Below are 20,810 nucleotides of genomic sequence, written 5' to 3'. Positions count from 1 at the left end.
AGCCGTTCCTTAGAGGCTTTCAATCCTAGCTTTCAATCCTCAGCTTTTGAAATGAATGTCCTTTTGGCCATCTTTTTCCAAAACAGTCCTGTCTCATCAGGATTGAAAATCTGATCTGATAAATATCCCTTCTCTCTTATCAAATTTTCAAGTTCTTCGGGAAATCTGGCAGCAGCTTCGCCGACAAGTTTTATGTTGCGCAGCTTGAATCGCTTTTAAAATTTCTAGAACCAACCTTTACTGGCAAAAAAAGCCTTGTTACTCACAGGTTCGTCAATAATTGGCTCCAGAGAAGGGAAGTGATCGAAAACTCTATTTGCTTTGGACCGAACCAAAGGTCCTGTAGGAATCACTTTTTTGGAAAGGTCTTCGATCCACAAACTTAGAGCTTTGTTCAGGTCAAGATCGCGAACAAATTACTTTCGAAGCCGCCCGACAACATACGCTCGCGGTACTTGCTCTTACCAAATTCTTCTTCATTTTAATCGATCTCACCATGGATTCGTTTATCCCGAAAAACCGGGCAATCATCGTCTAAAATTTTAATCTTTTCCGCAATAGGCAGAAATTTTTAAGCGTGGAAGACCCGGAAATCGATATAAACGAAAATGACTGAAATGTTAAAAACACAGAATCTCAATTAGGAGATCGTGCCTTCCCAATCCTGTGCAGCTAAGACTGAAAACCTCCATGCCAGCTTAGAAGTTGGGTAAGGAAGTGAAGCCCATGGTGTTTTACGTAGGCATCTGTCGTGAGACTTAATCCTACGGTCCTCTTCAGACACGGAGGTCTCTTCTCGCTGGAGCATAACACAACCACCATGAAACTCCCACTAGGGGACACCGCAAATAACCGAGCTGTCCTCACATACAACAGGAGTTCACCCGAAGTACGTGAGTCCAGGGGCTTTCCCGGTCCCCATGGTACCAGTATACCCCTGGTAAGGTTTCGTGACCAATTTGCCACTTCAGATGAGTCCCCGTACAGACTCGGATTTGATCGCCCTGATTAGGCCTTTGGAGCATTCGCCGGCAAACCAAAGTGATTACAGCGTTTCCCGGTGCCACCACTATGGAGGTTCTCCTCGGCCACTTGGTTTTGGTTTGGCCGATAGGGTTGCGGCCCCATCTTCCTCGCCGCCACCGCCGCTCTGAGCACCAAGAATTTTACCTTTCTGCTGTGGTACACCTTGATCATATTTTGAAATTCTTTTTTTTTGTCGAATACTTCGTTCTTCGGTCATTGAAAGCGAACTTCACTTCAACGGGTAGAATCTTCAGTGAACGCTATGAAGTATCTGGTATAGTCGTTTGACATAGCCTTCATCAATCCACAGATGGATAAGTTTGCCTGAAGCGAACATCCTTGAAGACGACTTTGGAGATTGTTGATGCACCACTTTGAAAGCAGACGAATTGATGTCACTAATTTCGAGCTCTTTAATTATCTGTATTTTCGCTACCTCATAAGGATCCTGGTGTCAAAGTCTATCGTACAAGACAATGATCTAATCAATCCTCACGCATCCGTCGGAGACTTCAAATATTAGCAAAGAAAATTGCGATTTCTTAGCCGCGCAAGAGGAGAATCCTCCAAAGAATTTTTGGGTCGCCCTAGGAAAATGGACGATTCTGTGGCTTCATAACAAAAATTATGAATAAAATCTTAATAGGCTGCAGGGGGTGCGCCTTCTTATCCGTATGGATGAGAATGAGCCCTGAAAGCTGATAGCGAAAATATCTATGGTAAAAAATAAGAAATAAATGTGGCTTTTAGAAAGAATGACAAGTAACAACGAAGGCAAGACACAAGGAAAGAAGTATAATCTTTTTAGGAAGTTCAGACAACCACAATGTCTCTGTCCCCAATGACATTCAAAAAAGTATTCAATTTATGATTATATGAAAATTCTTTATTTTCAGGAGAATATTTCCAGTTCAAAATTATTTTGCAGTAAAGTTGGTATTAAAAACCGGGTCCAGTTTCTTGGTACCACACTCTGAGTAAGCTGTATAGATGGCTGTGGTTAATGATATAGAACGAGGCAAAATCTCTTTGAAGTTGTAAACGCGTAAACGAGCAGATCTAATCAGAATTGTTGTCTACTACATCTCCAGCAGTTGTACAAACGACGGCGACAGTTTCTGAAATACAGTTGAAGTATAATGCCGTGCATACGGCCGGGGATATCCATGAGGAACTCACCTCTTTGCATGATGGACAGCTGCCGAATGTTACTGCTAAGAAAGTTTTCCTCTCATCCAAAGTGGAAAACCATTCTTTCAAGCAAGCCACATGGAATACCAAGTCACATCGAGGATTATCGCACGATATAAGCGGGATGTGGTCATCCAACATGTATATATAACAAATATTACAATATTTCTCTTCTTCATCGTCGTCACACATTTTCATCGGGAAGTACATCAAATCGAATATTCGCAATAGGTTCCGGTACACGTCGAGATCAATATCCCACCGATGGATGTTCTCATTGTAAATCTTTCTATACTTCTCTACTTCTAGGGTCGGTCCAATGAAATTCATAGTTACAGCTGAGGGAGAAAACGGGTCGATTACGATTTTGCCTAGAACTCTCTCAGTAATACAGATCATCCGCCAGTTATGCTTTGTTGAGACCAGCATCGGCTCAACAACTGTACACAGTTCATCGATTGTGTGCAAATGGCTATAAAAATCGGAAAATTGCTCCAGCAAACGCCGAAATTGCCCCACAACATTTTCTAGCCCGCCTGAGATCGAAAACAGATTATTACCGAAAGAGTCTTTGTCTGGGAGGCTGTGTCTCTGCACAGTTGCCTCGAAAGTCTTAGATATTTCCAGATCTAGATAATGCCCTTCGTATCCTTCAAAATTTGTTAATTTTATCACAGTGAAATCTTTATTGATGACAGTTTTGCATCGCAAGTCTCTACTAAGTAATTCCAATTGATGCAGGAAATCACGGATGGACGCTGCTGTAAATCCGGGACGATGTCTTATCGTGTTGGCACGGAGGAATTCACCTAACTCCTTTAGATATTCAGAAATAAGAGTGGCTTTTTCTGGTTTGAAATGGTTCAACGAAATTTCTGAAACTCCTTTCATCACTTTACATGCCATACCATTAGTCGATGGAAACTTTGGCGCCAAAAATTCAATTTGGTACACATGGTCCTGAAAGTTCATCACGATATAATAACATAATCTCTTTGGCTAACCACAACTTACATCGACTTCTAGGTTTCCAATCAAATTATTTTTAATTTCAGATAAAACTCGAAAATTCGGATTTTGAAGTAAAAATTGGTTCAAATCGGCTGTCATAACTGTCAACTCTATTTACGGCAGTGACATCTGTTCGCTCAACTTAAATCTAAACATTTATCGGGAATCCCCAAAAAACGTTGGATCTATTGTACATTAAGATCATTTTTGCCCATTATGGATAGCAACTTAATACTACTGAGATTTAGTTTAGATTTTAGATAGGAAACCAGATTTACTATATGATAATAAAATTTTCTCCTTGTGATTATTTATGCTGCCATGGTAGTGCGCCTTAGTAGATGTAATTTTCTGCCAAACTACGAGCTTCAAGTGGTAATCGAAAACGCCAAACTAAAGTCCTATGTGAATAATACACGGCAGATTGCGAATCCTACTCCGTACAGTAACAAGTCTTGCATGCGCAATTATTGTCGTATTCATAGGACCACATATGGACTATTCAACAATCAATAGAGAGAAAAAAACAAGTTGGAATACCGGAAGCAGGACGTTACGGGTATAGAAGTTTTTTTGTTCATCTTATCTGAGAAATTTTCTATGCTATTCGTACATCGCTAAACATTCAAAATATACCTTCATATCTTTCCAAACTTCGAGACATATGTACAATTAAACAAACAAACATTGCCCATTACCACTTCCTGATGCTAACTGTACATATACACATATTGATCGAATGTATCTGAATATTTCCACTTTGCCCTGCTTGCAAAAGTATCCACACATATGTTTGTATGTAGTTAAGTTGAATACTGCTTCAAAAATGCACATATATCTGTAGCGCTGCCAATACTGCCCCCCCCCCCCCCTACTTACACTTGTGATTTTTTTTTTTTTTTGGGAGTAGGGTAGGTGAATGCGTTTACGCACAGAGTGTTGGACTCCCGCAACAGCACGCTGGCGGACTACCAACTAAACACCTCCCTGTCATCAGAGAACTAGCCTGGAACCGTTTGACACATTACTTCGGGCTAGCCCTACCGCTCTCCCGGCTTTGGGAGCCTTCAAGTCAGGGAATTCCTTTCACCAACGGGAGGGGAAGGGAGGAAGGGAGTTGTTAGTTCAGGGAACCCCTTACCGTCCGATCCCTCTGCCGGTCGAGTTCAATCTTCTTCGTAGTAAGAAGAGCCCGAACATAATGCGCAATACGATTCCAGCTGCCAGCGCTCTTCAGCATCTCTCGCACAATGTTATCTGGAGAGAGCTCCCCTGTGTCTGCATAAAGCTGCTGGCGGAGGCCGTCCCACCTCTCGCAAGAGAAAAAGGTGTGTTCAGCGTCATCCGCCACTCTATTGCAGAACACACAATCAGGAGATCGCGCCTTCCCAATCCTGTGCAGGTAAGACTGAAAACCTCCATGCCCACTTAGAAGTTGGGTAAGGAAGTAATCAATCTCACCGTGCTTTCTGTTCAACCACGGGTCTAATTTGTCGATGAGCCGCGCAGTCCACTTGCCCCTTGGCTCATTTTGCCAAGAAAGTTGCCACTCGTTAAGGGTGCGTTGACGTTCTTCACGGGCAACCACTTCTCTTAAGTTTTCGCCCTTACGGCGATAGATAGCTTTGCGCTCCTTGGCAAGGAGGGCAACGGGGATCACTCCCGCAATCACCATCACAGCCGGTTCGGAGACAGTGCGATAAGCAGACGCCACTCGCAAAGCTCCCCGCCTCTGCACTTGAGCGAGGCGTTTACGATGCACCTCCTTCTCAAGGGCATCAGCCCATACCTCCGCACCATAGAGAAGGACGGACTGCGTTGCTCCCATGAGGAGACGTCTCCTAGTTGATATAGGGCCGCCGACATTCGCCATTAGCCGACTCAAGGCCGCGACTCCTGTTGCAGCCCTGTCCGCTGCTGCTTTGATTTGCTCGAAGAAGCTCATCTTCGAGTCGAGCATTAAACCAAGGTATTTAACCGTTGGTTTTGACTCTATAGTCAACTCGCCGATCGATATGGGACGCAAGGTCGGGATTCTCCTTCTGGTCAGGATGACTACTTCGGTTTTTTCCAGCGCAAGGTTGAAACCGTGAGCAGTCATCCATCCGCTTACCCGTCGCATCAATATGCCAAGTCTGCTTTGCGCCTGTTCAACAGTGCGTCCGGCAACAAGTGCCGCAACGTCGTCTGCATAACCGACCAGGCGCGACTCTTCAGGCATATCGAGTCTCAGCAGACTATCGTAGGAAGCGTTCCAGAGGTCCGGCCCTAGGATGGATCCCTGCGCTACTCCCGACGTGATTTCCATCCTCCTCTGGCCCTCTAGCGTCTCATAGAACAGGGAGCGGTCTTTCAGATAATCCCTCAATATCCGCAAGAGATAGCTTGGCACGTGGAAGGAGTTCTCTAGTGTGCCCAGCATATCTGTCCATCTTACGGAATTGAAGGCATTTCTGACATCAAGCGTTATGAGGAGCACTATCCGTCGAGATCGGCGGCTGTGTGCCCCGGCTCGATTAAACGCATCTACGACCTCCATAACAGCATCCACTGTAGATTTCCCTGTTCTAAACCCGAACTGCCTTGCGGATAAGTCCCCGGCAGCACGGATCGCTTCAGCGAGTCTACCCCTGATGAGCTTCTCGAGCACTTTTCCGGCCGTGTCAAGCATACACAGCGGTCGGTATGCAGACGGGAGCTCCGGATCTCCTTTACCCTTACGGATCAACGCGAGTCTGGCCACTTTCCAGCGAGAAGGAAAAATGCCCTCCTTCAAGCACGCGTTGAACGCTTCGAGCAGCAATTCTGGCCGTTGGCGGAACACCAGTTTGTAAACTTCCGCCGGGATGCCATCAGGACCTGGCGCCTTCCTGTTTTTCATAGTGAGAACCGCTTCTTCGAGTTCTCCCATTGTGAAAAGGGGGCAATCCACGACGCTTTCCGCACTGTTTACATCAACCCGTACAGGGTGTCTGGGGAACAATGCCCGCACAATGCGGTCCATCTGGTCGGTGCTCAGTATGCAGGGCTTCCGCAGAGCCCCGATTTTCCGAGTGACAAGCTTATAGCCAAGTCCCCACGGGTCATCATTCACCTCATTAATAAGATTTTGCCAGCCGCGAGCTTTGCTTTTATTTATAGCGCTGCGGAGTCTCTTTTTGCTGACCTATATTGTGCCTTTATGGCACATGCCTCCTCGTTGGCGTACAAACGTTGTGCCAAACGGCGGAGCTTATGACACTCCTTCCGTAGGTCGGCAATTTCCGCCGTCCACCAGTACATAGAAGGCTTGTCGCGCCTGGGGCCTCTCCGGGGCATGGAAGCCTCACACGCCGTCGTTATCAGATTCATCACTGAATTTACGACGGTGTCAGCTGTGACACCACCACCCCCCGGAGTGCCCCCCAGCGCGGCCCTACCTGCTCCAAGAGCTTCGACGAACCTTCCGATGTTCACCTTCGCGACATTCCACACGCAGGGGGAACGTCGTGTTGGTGCTCGCCGGCAAGTAGCGTCAAACACTTCGAACGCAATGTACTGATGATCACTTGCCGAGAAGTCTTCTAGGACTCGCCACCCTTCCACCGATGATGCCAGAGATTCCGACGCAAAAGTGATGTCGGGAATGCTTCCTTCACAACCTGAGCGCCGAAACGTTGGCGTGGATCCGGTGTTTAAAATTATGAGCCCGGTTCTCGCCGCCATTTCCAGAATCCGTTTCCCTCTGGAGTCTGATTGAGGCATGCCCCATTCAAGAGCCCTGGCATTAAAGTCACCGCCAACCAGGATTCGTCCCTCCGTGCTCGAAACGGCGTCCTCCAGAGCATCAAGCCGGCGTTGAAAGTCCGGAATCGACTCATTCGGCGTCAGGTAAACGCTAAAAAACGTTATCCCTAAACACCGGATCCAGGCAAATCCGTCCCCCCGGCCTTCGGCAAGAACACGAAGTCGAACGTCGTCCCGAACCCAGATGGCAGCGGTACCCGATAAGTCGAGATACCATGAGGACGGGTCCTTGTTTCGGTATTGCTCGCTAATGAGCACTAGATCAGCATTTACTTCCGCAGCGAACTGCGCTAGCAACTGGTGAGCGGTTGCACTCCGGTGCATGTTAATTTGCAAAATGCGGATCATGGCATTCGCACCCTAGCCCTCTCCAATTCCGCCCTGAAGATCGGACACCGTCCCGAGCCCGCAGTGTGTGCGACGCTTTCGCCAGATGCGCCACGATCCCTGCAGAGAACACAACTCTCGCTTTCCTTGCAAGTCTTCGCTTGATGACCCGCTTGGCCGCATCTCCGGCATGCTGTCCTCCTGTCCGGACCCTTGCAAGCTGCTGATGTGTGTCCATAGTCCAGACACCTGTAGCACTTGGTGGGGACTATCCGCATTCGTACCCTGCATACTACCCATCCGATTTTGATTCTCCCGCTGTTAAGGAGTTTCCTCGCATATTGCTCGGGGACATCCACCACGGCAAGTTTTTGGCCTCGAGCATTTACAGAGGTAATACCTACCCGGGCATTGGTTACCTCTGGACATTCACGCTTTAGCGCCTCCTCTACTTCGACCTTTTCTGTGAGGTAGTCAAGATCCCGTATTTCCAGAGACACTTGTGATAAATTCAATCGTAGTGTTCCTAGAATTCAGACGCGAATTTTTTCGCTGTACTTACGAAGTCCTCTTTCGCACCGACCTCCGTTTTCGCGAAACAATTATACATTGTTAGCAAATGTATAATACTAACCGAAAGGGCTAATTTCTATTGATTTGCAAACATTAGGACCAAAGTGGTGAACAGTTCTCAGATGCAGAGCATCAGATGTACGTTTTTTTCGGTGTACAATGTAATGCGTAGTTCAGATTACATTGCGAAGTTCTTGCGTTGGTGTAAAGGGTTTTGTTTTTTTTTTTCTAACATTCGGCTCACAAAGAGTATTCACTAATCCGTCGCGTGTACACGTTATTAACGTACCGTTGGACAATCAACATGGGCAACAAAGACGGCAATGCCAAGAAGGCTTGCCTCGTTGCACAGTTCGAAGTGCAGTGCGTCAGGCAATGCAAATGCAATACCGGCACGTCGGGAAGGTGAAGCCGCCGGTGACGGATAGCCGTCTCTACGTGTCAGGACGCAGCACTGCAACCCGTTTCCTTTTGGACTGGGGGATGCCCGTCACCACCTTCGGCACTTAGTGTCTCACCTTGAATCTCGGCCTGCACCAACCATTCCACTGGCTATTCACCATTGTAGATGTTCAAACAGCCTTCTTCGAAGCTGGCACATTCAAGCATTATGGATTAAAAATTGACTTACGATACCGTCGTCTCTTCGACGGCATTTAGCGTCGCTTCCACGACTGATAAGACTTTCTTCCACAATCTGTACGTTCAGCCCGTCTCCACAAATTCACACCATTAGGATTGTCTTATCTCATTTTTGAGTTATCGTCAAGTTCTAAAAGACTGCCTTTTTGCGAGGAGAAATGACAATCTAGCCAGATCTCCTAATTCATTAGCAGATGACCAGCGAAACACCACCGGTTTTCGCATGGTTTTGACGCCTCGTGGGAGAACGCCTCATCGCAGCGAAGCAGAAGTTTGACCGTCTGTTGGAGCACGGTACCATTCGGCCTTCTTTGAGTCAGTGGCCCAGCCCTCTGCATATGGTGGCCAAGGCTGGCAGTCAGCACTTGCTGCCAGCCTTGGGGTGATTACCGAAAAATAAATTGTACCACCATCTTCAAGATGAGCTCCAAGAGATATTCTCGTCCATCGACTTGCAACGAGTCTTCTATCAAATTCCGGCCACTCTCGAGGACGTTTGCAAAACCGCCGTCATTTCGTCCTTCGGCCTGTTTAAGTTTGCAGGTATTCCAATCGGGCTGAGGAATGCAGCTCAAAACTGCAGCGGACCTTAAACCACCTCTTCCTAGCCAAGTTCCACGTCAGCAATGTCTAAGTGGCTATTCTGAGATCATATTCGCTGGCTACCATATCGTTAAGAACAGCTTCCGTAAACTATAGCCCAAAAATTCAAGCAATCACTGATTCCCTGAAGCCAACAGACTCCTAGTAGCTAAGACGTTTTCTCTGGGTCATTAGTTATTATTGTCCCGCACGCCGCGGCACTCCAGGCCCCGCTAACTGAGCTACTCAAGGGCTGTAGGAGCAAGAAGGCCAAAATCAGTTTGACAATCGAGTTTGATTTCATGTTTCAGCGGTGCAAGCAGGGCATCACCTTTGCTGTCACTTTAGCCTTCTTATCATCTGCCCAAAGGATAACTTGGCGGACCGACGCTTCCAATATGGCTATCGGTACGGCCTTTGATTAACAGCGAGCAGATGACATTTGGGCTCCGTTAGGCTTCTTCTAAAGGAAGCTACTGAAGGCTGAGCGGTATTTCGCATACGACCGCGAACCTCTCGCCATTTTCGTTGCCTTCAGGTTCTTTCAACCATTTAAGGACTGTATCCACAATAGATTCCCCGCCTTATTTTCACTAATGACGGGAATCACTTCGATGGTGCAATCTAACGAAATTCTCAAAAACTTTTTTGGAAATTATCAGCTTTTTAAATCTCAAATTCAAACAGACTGAAAAGCCCGCGCCATGTTGTGTGACGTCACAACTCGAGCAAAGAAATTTCAGTGGCCCGGCAACTGGCAGTTCAAAAAAATAATGAAACCACCAATATTAATTTCCCGCGTGAAATGCTAAGGAGGACGACGAAATATTGTTTGGTGCTTTGCTGAATAAATAACTCCATAAAACCCCCCAAAAAGATTTTTTGCCTGTTCCGAAAGGAGATTTTCGGAAGAAGTGAATCACCATCGTTCGATGGAATCCAGTTTCTTTGGAGTCAGGTTTAAGTTTTGAGGGTCATTTCAATTTGAATTAATGTTTTTTAAAATTTAACTCCAACCTTAATTGATAATATACGATCGCGTTAGAATTTGGTGTCGCTATTATTCAAATTCAAAACAAGTCAGAAGAGCAGAGATACCGCAGAATGTTGAACGTACGCAAGGTTCGAATTCCGCTCAGCGCAAATTCATTTTTCTACGCCTATGAATCTTTCAGAAATCTGCCGAAACGTAAAAGTAACTTGAAAGATTGTTCATTCAGGTATCAATTTCCCACTTTCCTTTTAAAAGCTGATTGATTACTTGCAAAGTAACAAGTAACAAATATGAAACCGAATGCCTTCACGTAGATCAGATTCAAATTGCTTGCTCGATGACGTCCCCGCGTTTTCTTTTCCGTTTTGTGAGAATTACATTTTTAAACCTTTACAATTAACAAGGGAGCGTTCGGAATTAATTTTTTTTTAACGGATATGATAATTTGGCAGGTGAAACCACTATTTGGGCGTAAAAAACCATGGCCATTTTCTAACGGTGGGAGTCTATTCTTGACTTAAAGCTCTCTCAGATAGTGACCATTTGTACTTAATCCTAAAGTGTACTAATAATAATAATCGTTGGCGCAACAATCCAATTGGACCAGGGCCAGGTGTGTTAGAGCAATTCATTCAAGAACGTAACGGTACAATATAGGATTACAGTACCATATATGTAGGAGGCAATGTGGTCAGCATTGCGCTCGCCCGAAATTATGACCCTGATGTGACTCAGGTTCTCATTCACAGCTGAGTCGACTGGTATCCGACCTCAAATCACGATACAAATTCTACTGCCATCAGTGATGATTTGTACCGCGTCCTTTCGTACGACAGCCTTGTGCTCTAACCACTCAGCTATGCAGACGTTCATTCATCATCAATGGCGCAACAACCGGTATCCGATCTAGGCCTGCCTTAATAAGGAACTCCAGACATCCCGGTTTTGCGCCGAGGTCCACCAATTCGATACCCCTAAAAGCTGTCTGGCGTCGTGACCTACGCCATCGCTCCATCTTAGGCAGGGTCTGCCTCGTCTTCTTTTTCTACCATAGATATTGCTCTGATAGACTTTCCGGGTGGGATCATCCTCATCCATACGGATTAAGTGACCCGCCCACCGTAACCTATTGAGCCGGATTTTATCCACAACCGGACGATCATGGTATCGCTCATAGATTTCGTTATTGTCTAGGCTACGGAAGTTTACTTATGTTTAAATGCAAACATAAGAAGCGATCACTATTATCATCAAACTGCTATAAACATACACTTAATGTAAGTAGCCTCGGAAACCCCAGAACATTCTCGTCCTGTTTCGCATTATTCATTTTATGTTAAAAAACAATGAAATAAAGGTCCAGCCCGAAATGTATATCCTAACATGACGTTTTTATTATAATTGTAGCATACTGGAGTGTATTTTGTCACCATACGATGGGCTTTTCAGTTTGTTGGACTTTATTGCGACACAGTTATTTTGAATCTTTGTGTCAAAGTTCCGATCTTTATGCTTTATAGTTTTATCGGAACATTCTTATGGAAAGCTAGTTTGATGCAAAGTCATATAAATTAGTGCTGCTTTCACTACAGAACGAAAAATAAACAGTAGCTGTTCAGTGCCCTTTACTAAGCATTCCAGAGCCCCGCCTACATCGTTTTCCACTTTGTGATAAACACAAGCATGGCAAATGAAAGGGAATTATATCGATTTAATATTTGTGTCCACATTTGACTTGCAAACCGTACTAATCAGTTTATTACAGACACCAACAGGTAAATTGGTTTACTGGATTATTTATAAGTAATGAAGGTAATTATTGGTGCGACACATAGACGAACACATAAATATTAATGGTAAGGATAACGAAGTACACAACGCCAGGATGAACCTATTCACACATTTTCCATTCTCCTGGAGCATCAGCAAAATAAAGTAGTGCCTTGCATGTCTGGCGAGCAGATATCTCACGCCCACGTTACGTCTCATGGAAGATAGGCGAAAACAGATTAAGCCTACAGCGAAATCCTTGCTAATCTGATTAAGTTGGCGAACGAATGAAAAACGAATTAGGACGACTTTTCACTACTCTAACAAAAATTACCAAATACAAATCCAATAAGTTCTTTGTTTTCACGGTTTAATCAAATCATGTGGAAAATTGCATCATTCGAAGGATGTGTCGATGTAACTTATGCTTCCTTGGTGAGTTGAATATCCTGGGGAAACTTAAAGAATACGTCATTAGGGATGAAGTGGGTGATACTGGCTTTAATGCTATTAAAATAGATTGATAGAGATATTGTTTCATGAATGAAGTTGTAAATTTTATAAATTTTGATTGTTCATTAAAAGGTCAAAATTGAACAAATGCAGGATCTTTTAAAGAAGTCAATGATTTGGAAACGTTTTATATTTCTGTTTGACATGGTGGATTATAGAAACAGTGTGCTTATCGACACGCAAGGACACGAATTCGCTTTTTGAATATTTGCTAAACACTTTAACGTTGGTAGTTTAGTCATAGGTATGTATGTACAGAGGGTGGCCAAATAATTAGAATTACTCATGTAATTGACAACATAATCATTTTTCATATTAAGTATGTATTATTTAGTGACTTTTTTTACGAGTTGTCAAAATTTGGCAGATGCCGGATTTTACCTAAAACTAGCATTAAGTGCCAAGCATTTAGCGTCGGACGATCCTACCTACTTAAATTATAAAGGAGTGCTGGTGGTGGTGGCCCGTGGTAGGTCAATTGGAGAGTCTGTCGAGATCTCCCCGCAACATCGAGCACGTATGCAGAATGGGGTACTTCTACAGGGTTTGAGCCAGACTGTGTGAGAGACCGAGAATATCAAGGGAAGCCGTGACGGATTTAGGTACAATACCTGTAGCTGACAATATTATGGGAACTACCACCACCCGCTCGAGACACCAAGATGGTCCAACGTCTCTAACGCCGAACCACATATTCTGCACTAATCGGTCTTTTATAAGCTCAGGTGGCGACCACGCCGTTCTGAATGGCACACGTGAATCCCTCCGTCTCTGAAAAGAACTCCCCAGCACATAGCCATCTTTTCGATAAATGCAAATCGACCAGGCAATATTCAATGCTCCTATTCTATTCTTCCCCGAGAGATGCGATTTCAGCACCAGCTTTACACGTCGCAAAAATTCGGACAGCAGAGCATCGTTTAGATCACCAACTCGAGGGTTCTTTGCAGAATTCATAGGTATTTGTAGAAGTCTGTCTCGGCCATAGCTGCCACCGACTGCGACTCGTGATGAGCTTTGTGGATGGATTGAATTCGACACTTGTCTAATCCACAATGCATCCATTTCATTTCGCACTTAGCGCGTAGGCGATTCTTTATTGCAAAACCATGCCCTCTAGCATCATTCTGTAGCCATGAAAGGGGGTTCAGTACCAGCAAAGGGGACTCAACGGATCCCCCTGGAAGTTGCCAATCCGTATATGGATATACTCTGAGGTATTAACACCCTCAGATGTACGTCCTGATAAGGTGGTATGCCACCCTTCCATAACGGTCGCCAAAAACTTTATTAGTTTGTGATCAATGCGATACAGATGTAGGACATCGATGAGCCAGGTATGTGGAATGCTATCGAAAACCCTGGCATAATCGATATATCAACTAAAGAGGTTTGGCCTCTAGTTGCTTGTCCTACAACTACCGAGTTGATAATGATTTGCTCCTTGCAACCCCTTGACCCAACTCGACAGCCCTTCTGCTCCTCGAACAGAATGTTGTTGGTCTCGAGGTGCGCATTGACGCTTCCATTAATAATGGGCCTTATGAATTTGTAGTGGGCTGGTAAGCAAGTAATCGGTCTTGTGTCCGCGGGGTCCGGCACCGTGTTCTTTTTTGGGTAAGTAATTTCCGGAATAAGGAAGGGTGGAAATTCCTCCGACTGACTAATGACCTGATTTATGCTATGTGCTAACCGACTAGTATACAGAGTCGTAAATTTTTAATACCAGAAATTCTGCACCCGACTCAGACCAGGGCCCCTCCAGTTGTTTGAGCTGTATATGGCTTGTCGAACTTCGCCGCGGAGTGGCATGGCGGGTCCTTTCAGGGGTGATCCACACAACATGTTGCGGATAATCCCCAAAGTCTACCACAGTATTCTTTCGCTTCCGTCACCGAAAACTGCACTGTCTGGATGCTTTGTTGGGATTTGCTGAGTGATCTAAAAAACTTCGCTGACTACTCGCGTAAATGACATTCTGGGCACGTCTGGAGTGACTTTTGCCATACCGTCGTAACAGACTGTATCTGACAAAAAGCTCAGTGTGTCCAGGATTTCAATGATGGGTGTTTCACTGGGGATGATATAGTTCCTGGAAACCCTCTGCACTTTGTTTCTGATCCGTCTGCTGGCATTGCCAGTCAGAATCAGTCCAGCAACGTCCTGGCTTAGTGAGTCCCGGAGACGTTCTAGACGAATTTTCCTTCGGTCGATCAAATCAACAACGCGAAAGTCAATCTTCTGGCCGTGCAATCTGGCAGCCGTAAGTGCACCACAATTCACTAGTGATTGTAGTTGTAGGATTCTCGGAATTGCTGGAGATGCATAGAGCCTGGGAATACCTGGTCTATGCAAAGCATCCATTTCCAAGAATTCAATACACGCTCTTTGGAGTTCGTCGTGAACCTCAGCAGCGACTTTAGCTGGACGGTGGAGTGTTGAAACTGTTGCCTGAAGTGCGGCTTGGTGTTGTTGATGCCGCCGCCTCTGCCCCCATCGACTCTTGGACACCAGATTCCGCGATCACCTCAAATCGAACACGCTCCCTGATACTGACCGAGATTGTCTCGCTGCCAATAATATTGCGGTTCTGGTCTGCGACCCGCTGCACAGTCACGTGCGTGAATTGCGAAAAACGCTCGACGAATCTCTGGCGCAACAAGAGGCGGTAAGATGTTGTACCCGCCCCCACCGTTAATTCGTAGAAGGAGCGCATGATTTCCATTTCATCCACTGTCTACGCGAACCTCCTGAAGTGGTCGCCATAGATTGTGGCGAAACAGCCGCAGCAAGCGGAGCAATGTTGCTGGTCGGCATGGCGCCTAGAAGTCAAAACGCTCCATGGCTAGCGGTTTCGAAGCCGTGCAGCCTATTAGGGGAGTCCGACGCAATCACCAAGTCAAACGACTTCCGCCGGTTATCCGTGCCGGACCTTAAGTTTCTTCTTCTTTTCATAGATTGATGCGCATTTTATACCTACCTGCCAGGTGTTATATTTTTTTGTCAATGTTCTGGTGGCAAAGCATTTTTGAGCGTAGTTTATAGTGACTATTGCCATTTTGTGATATAATAGTTTTTTTGGACATACATGGGTTCAACATTGATTTTAACATTATTTCGGTTGATTTTAATTAAGTTTTGTGATTTTTACGCTGCCATAAGTAACCATTTATTCATTAGTTAGTTTTTTTAAAATTAATTTATGTATGACACGGTTATACAGCGTGCGGCAGCATAACTTCCTTTTTTAAAATGCGCGCCACTCAGTTAGTTGTTGTCATAGCAGAGCACTAGTGGTCTCGTTCAAGAGGGGATACTGTAAAGTTTTGTCCCGACACGGTTCAGTCGCCGTCATGCGTTGGAATAATGAGCAGCGTGCCTTTGCCGTTGAGGTTTACTTTTCAAGCGGATGTTCGGTTATTGCAACACAGCGTGCATTTCCGAATCGCAAATCAATTGTTGCATGGGTCACTACATTCAGACAAACTGCAAGTGCGACAAAAGGAAGAACTGGAATCCCTCGGCCCCCACAAGAGTCATGACAAACGCCAGAAATCGGTTCACGCAATGTATGGAGAATGCGGGACGTCAGCTAACAGATTTGATCTTCAAAACAATGTAAATAAAAACTTTAGACATGTACCTACATTATAAAAAATAAATAAATATTTTTCGATGCATACAATAGTTTTCATTGAGTTTTGAAAAAAGGAAGTTATGCTGCCGCACCCTGTATAAATACTTTTCATTTTAGAGGTTTTTATTATGAAGAAAAATTAACGTCTCTCCTACGAAAAATTTCTGTGATAAAAACGTTGATTTTTCAGATAAAAAAGTTGATAACCAATACTGACAACTCAATGTCATTGATATCAAACGTTTCGCGGCCGTGGCAAGTATAGGTTAACCTTGTCTACAGATGAGCAAAAAATAAGGGATGTTTGTGTTCAAAATTTTCAATTACCATAATGGGACAGATTCAGGATGTCAGCATTTCAATATCAGTAAGGTCAGCTCGACGTCGAGTAAAAGAATTGCTTTTCATGTCGACGTCCATTAAAGAAACCACTTCTTACACCTGCGAAGATGATAAACTGGCTGAATAGATACAAATAACATTTGAACTCGATTGCTGATGTTTGGTAAAAAGTTGCTAGAATTCTTTTTAATAAGAACAATCTGCCATTTAACTTCTATATAGTCTCTGTCCAAACCGGTCCGGTCCAAACTAAGCAATCTTTTCCGGGTTTGCCTTTTTGTCCAAAAGACAGTCAGAATGATACTCAAAGTCCACGAATGGTTATCAAATGGCAACTTTATATTTATGCACGACCCTGTTTCATGCAAAAAAAAGACAGAATTGTTTATGAAAAAGCAAAACAATTTTTGGCGTCCACCAGTACATAGAAGGTTTGTCGCGGCTAGTGCGCTTCTGGGGCATGGAACCCTTACACGCCGTCGTTTTCAGGTTCATCAATGAATTTACGACGGTGTCATCTGCAACGATACCACCCCCCTGAGCGTCCTCCAGCGCGGCCCTGCCTTCTCCAACAGCTTCGACGAACTTCCTGATGTTCACCCTTGCAACATTCCACAGGCGGAGCGTCGCATTGGTGCTCGCCGCCAAGTAGTGTCAACCACTTGAAACGTGATGTACTGGTGATCACTTGTCGAGAAGTTTTCTGGGACTCGCCATCCATCCACCGATGATGTCAGAGATTCCGACGCAAAAGTGATGTCAGGAATGCTTCCTGCCCGCCGAAACGTTGGCGCCGATCCGGTGTCTAAATCTACGCACCGGGTACTCACCGCCATTTCCAGAATCCATTTCCTTCTGAGGTCTGACTGAGGCATGCCCCATTCAAGGGTCCTGGCATTAAAATCACCGTCTATCAGGAGTCCTTCCTCCGTGCTCGAAACGGCGTCCTCCAGAGCATCAAGCCGGCGCTTTATCGCCTCTTCCACTTTGACCTTTTCTGTGAGGCAGTCAAGATCCCGGATTTCTAGAGAGCATATGGGCTCTTGGCTGAAAACAAGAGTCTTCTCCCCCAATAACTCCTTGACCACTTCGCAGAACGTACTCTTGCTACTTGTCTTCGGGCAGTTTGACAAGGACTCAGCCACTCCTCGTTTTCCCTATAGAAGATACCTCTGCTCCGATATCTTCGAGTTTCATCCTGTAGCGGACTCCGCTAAGGAATTCCGCAAATGTCTTAATGGGCAGAACCGACGGTCTAGTCCTTCTTCGTTTCCTCGTCTTTTCTGCTCCTGGCTTTTGGCTTGTTTTTGGAGAGACCGGTCTCTGGCGACGTAGTCAGGTCTTTTCTTTTTTCCTTCTTCAGCTTTTTTTGGGCCCTGGAAACTACTTTGATGAAATCGCCTTCAGGCTCGCCGTCCTCTTTCCGCCTTTCCCCCAGTTTGCTTTGCAGTGGGCTATCTGCGGTCCGTGGGACGTAAGCAGCCTTCACAGTGGGGAGGGTGGCTGTTTCTGCTCTCCAATTGTCTTCCGCTGCTCTCTACGTTCGCCTACAGAAGGAGATGCGGTCCAATAGTTCCTCCAATTCCACCATCTCCATCTAGAGGAACGTTGCCGACCGCATACGCTTCACCACTGCTGCGCATTTCCTGATGAGCTCTAGCTAGGATAGTGGACTGCACTTGCACTCGGTTTGTGTACGAATCCATCTGCTCAGGACTAGCGATTCTGACTGGTCTTTTTGTTCGGAACAGGGCACTACAAGTTATTGGAGTTGCCATCTCCTCACGGTTAGTCGCGCCAGTTGATAAGGCTTCCTCTTTATTTGAGCGCCCTGGTGTCACATCGGGTATGTCAGTCCATGCTGTCTCTTTCGCTGATCGCCGCGGTGAGCGACGCATTTTTGTGCTGCGCACAGACGCCCTCAGCTTTTTTTCTTTCCCTGTTATTTCGTCGATTTTCTTTATTGGTTTATGTGAATTCTCCATGCCCACCAGTGCATCGGATGCAAGAGAGTGGGCCGGCAATAGTCAGGGATGGGTATGCCCTCTGGGACAAAGCCCCAGTTCCCTAAGGCCAGACCTACGCTTAGCTGATCCCGAAATTCACGGACGAATCAGCACTCGCTCGTGGCAACGCGGTCTACTAATATCGGTTCAATGCACACTACTCGACTAGGGTCCCGAATGGGCTGACTCCTGGTACAGGTCACAACGTGAGCTGTCGACGGCCCCGGAGACTCCCAGTGTGTCCCGACGTGCACCGGTCATTTGCGGTTCGCTCTTCACCGAGAAGCTTTCTCGTGGCTACTATCTAGGATGCAAGTTTACTGCCAGCTTGGCAGTTAAAATTACTTACTCGGCCACCTCGGGGACGTCACACCCCGTATCGTAAGCGACCTGTTAAAGGTCGCTGACGACCCCTGAGGGCATCCAGCAGTAATATTCGGAGGACCTATGTACATCCTCCCATAGACTCTTTTTTGTTGTGCAAGAAAATATTATATTCGCTCAACTATCTGTTTCATATCTCCACGCCAGTTATTAGCTAGGTACTCAAGCCAAAGGGAGACAACATGTACTATCTGAATTTAATAAAGCCAGCCTAGTTTCTATGGAAAAGTGGAGGAAGCAAAAAACACTCGTAATATGAAATGTGTATCAAATGGATGAAGGGTGCAAAATACCTTCGTAATGAAATCATTTAAATTGTGGTACAAAGGAAATGTAACATTCGGTCAAACTTCACATGATTTCTACTCCACATTGACTTCCCCAGACCAATTAAGCAAAAAGAATAGCGTCAAGAAATTCGCACTTAATAATACACTTTGATGAAAATTTCTTTGCATGCTACCGGCTATGCATTTTGAAATATTCAAAGGAAATTTTTGAAATTCTCAGAAATGCTGTGACAAGTGTCCTTTGATAATTATTCGTCCAGAGTGAAATAGCAGAGTCACATGCAGTAATTAAAGTCAATTTATGGAATGTGAAAGCCACATGAGCAAGCACTAAGCAACCAAGGATAGCGTGAAATGAAGGACTTTGCAGAAAATTGAATGACTAATTATTTAAGCGTTACTGACATGTTGAATACCACCATGAAATTTACATAAATTCTACACAAACGAAGGGAACTCCAATAGCTGCGTAAAACATGTGTTAAGGACACTGCAATAATATAAAATGTAGTATGTACTAATTAAGGAACTATGGAATCTGGAATTACGTAAATCGAACGTTCGTCATGCAACAGTTACTTTAAAATAGTTGCATTTTTTTAAAGTGAGTTTCTTGCCAGTATATGAGAAATATCGGTCGCACATAGAGTGATTTCCAATGAGTTTAAATAAAGGGTTTAAAACTGTAACCTAACTTTCTCCATCCTTGATATTTGTATATCAAGTCGTGAGCATACATATTGATTGCAACTCTCTATCCTGTATTGTACGAAAAGACTCCATGAACACATTATTGAATATAGGTCCTACTTAACCTGTCTGCTTATGGCGGCCTTTTCAAAAAACCACATAGTATACGTTACGCAAAGGTGAATTCCCCATGAATGTGAAAGTGGAGTGACAAGGCATGGATGGAATAAATAGGTATCGTGGTGACTGCGTTTCGCTTTCCAATTGACTCTTCTCTTACAAGTTGTGAATGGGAATTTTACTGCTAAGTTCATTTGTTTGAAATGTGGTTTTAATTTTCTAGTACAATTTTGATTTTATACTAACAAATATTTCAGAATGCTTCTAAGGAGTAACGACCGCATGTCAGAAAATAAGGCCAGCTTCAACCAACCACCTCATGGTTGCTTACTTGCTTGTCAGTTCGGGACGGTGATTCTTTGGTACTCTATTCCCTTAACTATTATGGCCGAAAACCACATGTATTGGAATTTGCAGCCGGATGATGATAATACCAAATCATCCATGAATACGGTTATAAGATATCATGTCGTGCTCTGTGAGTGGGGCTTAAGAATACACTCAAATTCTTCCCTGCTTGTTGTAAGAGGCGACTAAAAGGGATAGAACAATTTTTGGGCTAGCAACCTGTAAATTTTGAAACTTTATTGTTACCGAAACGTCAACAATGCCTTGAATAAGGACTGACCTCACACCAAAGACCTTTGGCTATCGAAAACGGACTATGATTGGTTTTTGAAAAGTACCCACGCTCTGGTAGTGAGATCCAGAAGTCGCTCTGACTGACTTCTAACTGCAAGATTCCGGTCCAAATTAAGGAGCATCATCATTGTATAAGGCACCAACGGGGACTTGCAATATAGGGAAGAAGAGCTATTACCCGCAGTTCAAGGGAAGTGGGTCGTCCCAAGGGCATCTGGTGCAGAACATTAGATGAAGAGTGCAAGCATCTTGGGACGTCGTGGAAGGTGTTGAAGGGCATTTTA

At 44.8% G+C, this 20,810-nt stretch overlaps 1 protein-coding gene across 1 annotated transcript; it reads right to left on the bottom strand.

Annotated features, from left to right (window-relative positions):
• Window positions 1–1,956: 1,956 nt before the first annotated feature.
• LOC119651749 (E3 ubiquitin-protein ligase FANCL) lies at window positions 1,957–3,334 on the bottom strand. Its single transcript, XM_038055486.1, has 3 exons — window positions 3,232–3,334; window positions 2,206–3,177; window positions 1,957–2,144 (listed from the first exon to the last, which is right to left on the bottom strand). Exons 1-3 carry the CDS (start codon window positions 3,325–3,327, stop codon window positions 2,106–2,108), a joined length of 1,107 nt encoding a protein of 368 aa, XP_037911414.1. The 5' UTR covers window positions 3,328–3,334; the 3' UTR covers window positions 1,957–2,105.
• Between the last annotated feature and the right edge of the window lie 17,476 nt (window positions 3,335–20,810).

The sequence above is a fragment of the Hermetia illucens genome, chromosome 3 (assembly GCF_905115235.1).
Source record: "Hermetia illucens chromosome 3, iHerIll2.2.curated.20191125, whole genome shotgun sequence".
In the NCBI taxonomy this organism is placed as follows: Eukaryota; Metazoa; Arthropoda; class Insecta; order Diptera; family Stratiomyidae; genus Hermetia; species Hermetia illucens.
The sequence above is the reverse complement of the archived record's forward strand: the minus strand, read 5'-3'. Positions and strand labels throughout refer to the sequence as shown.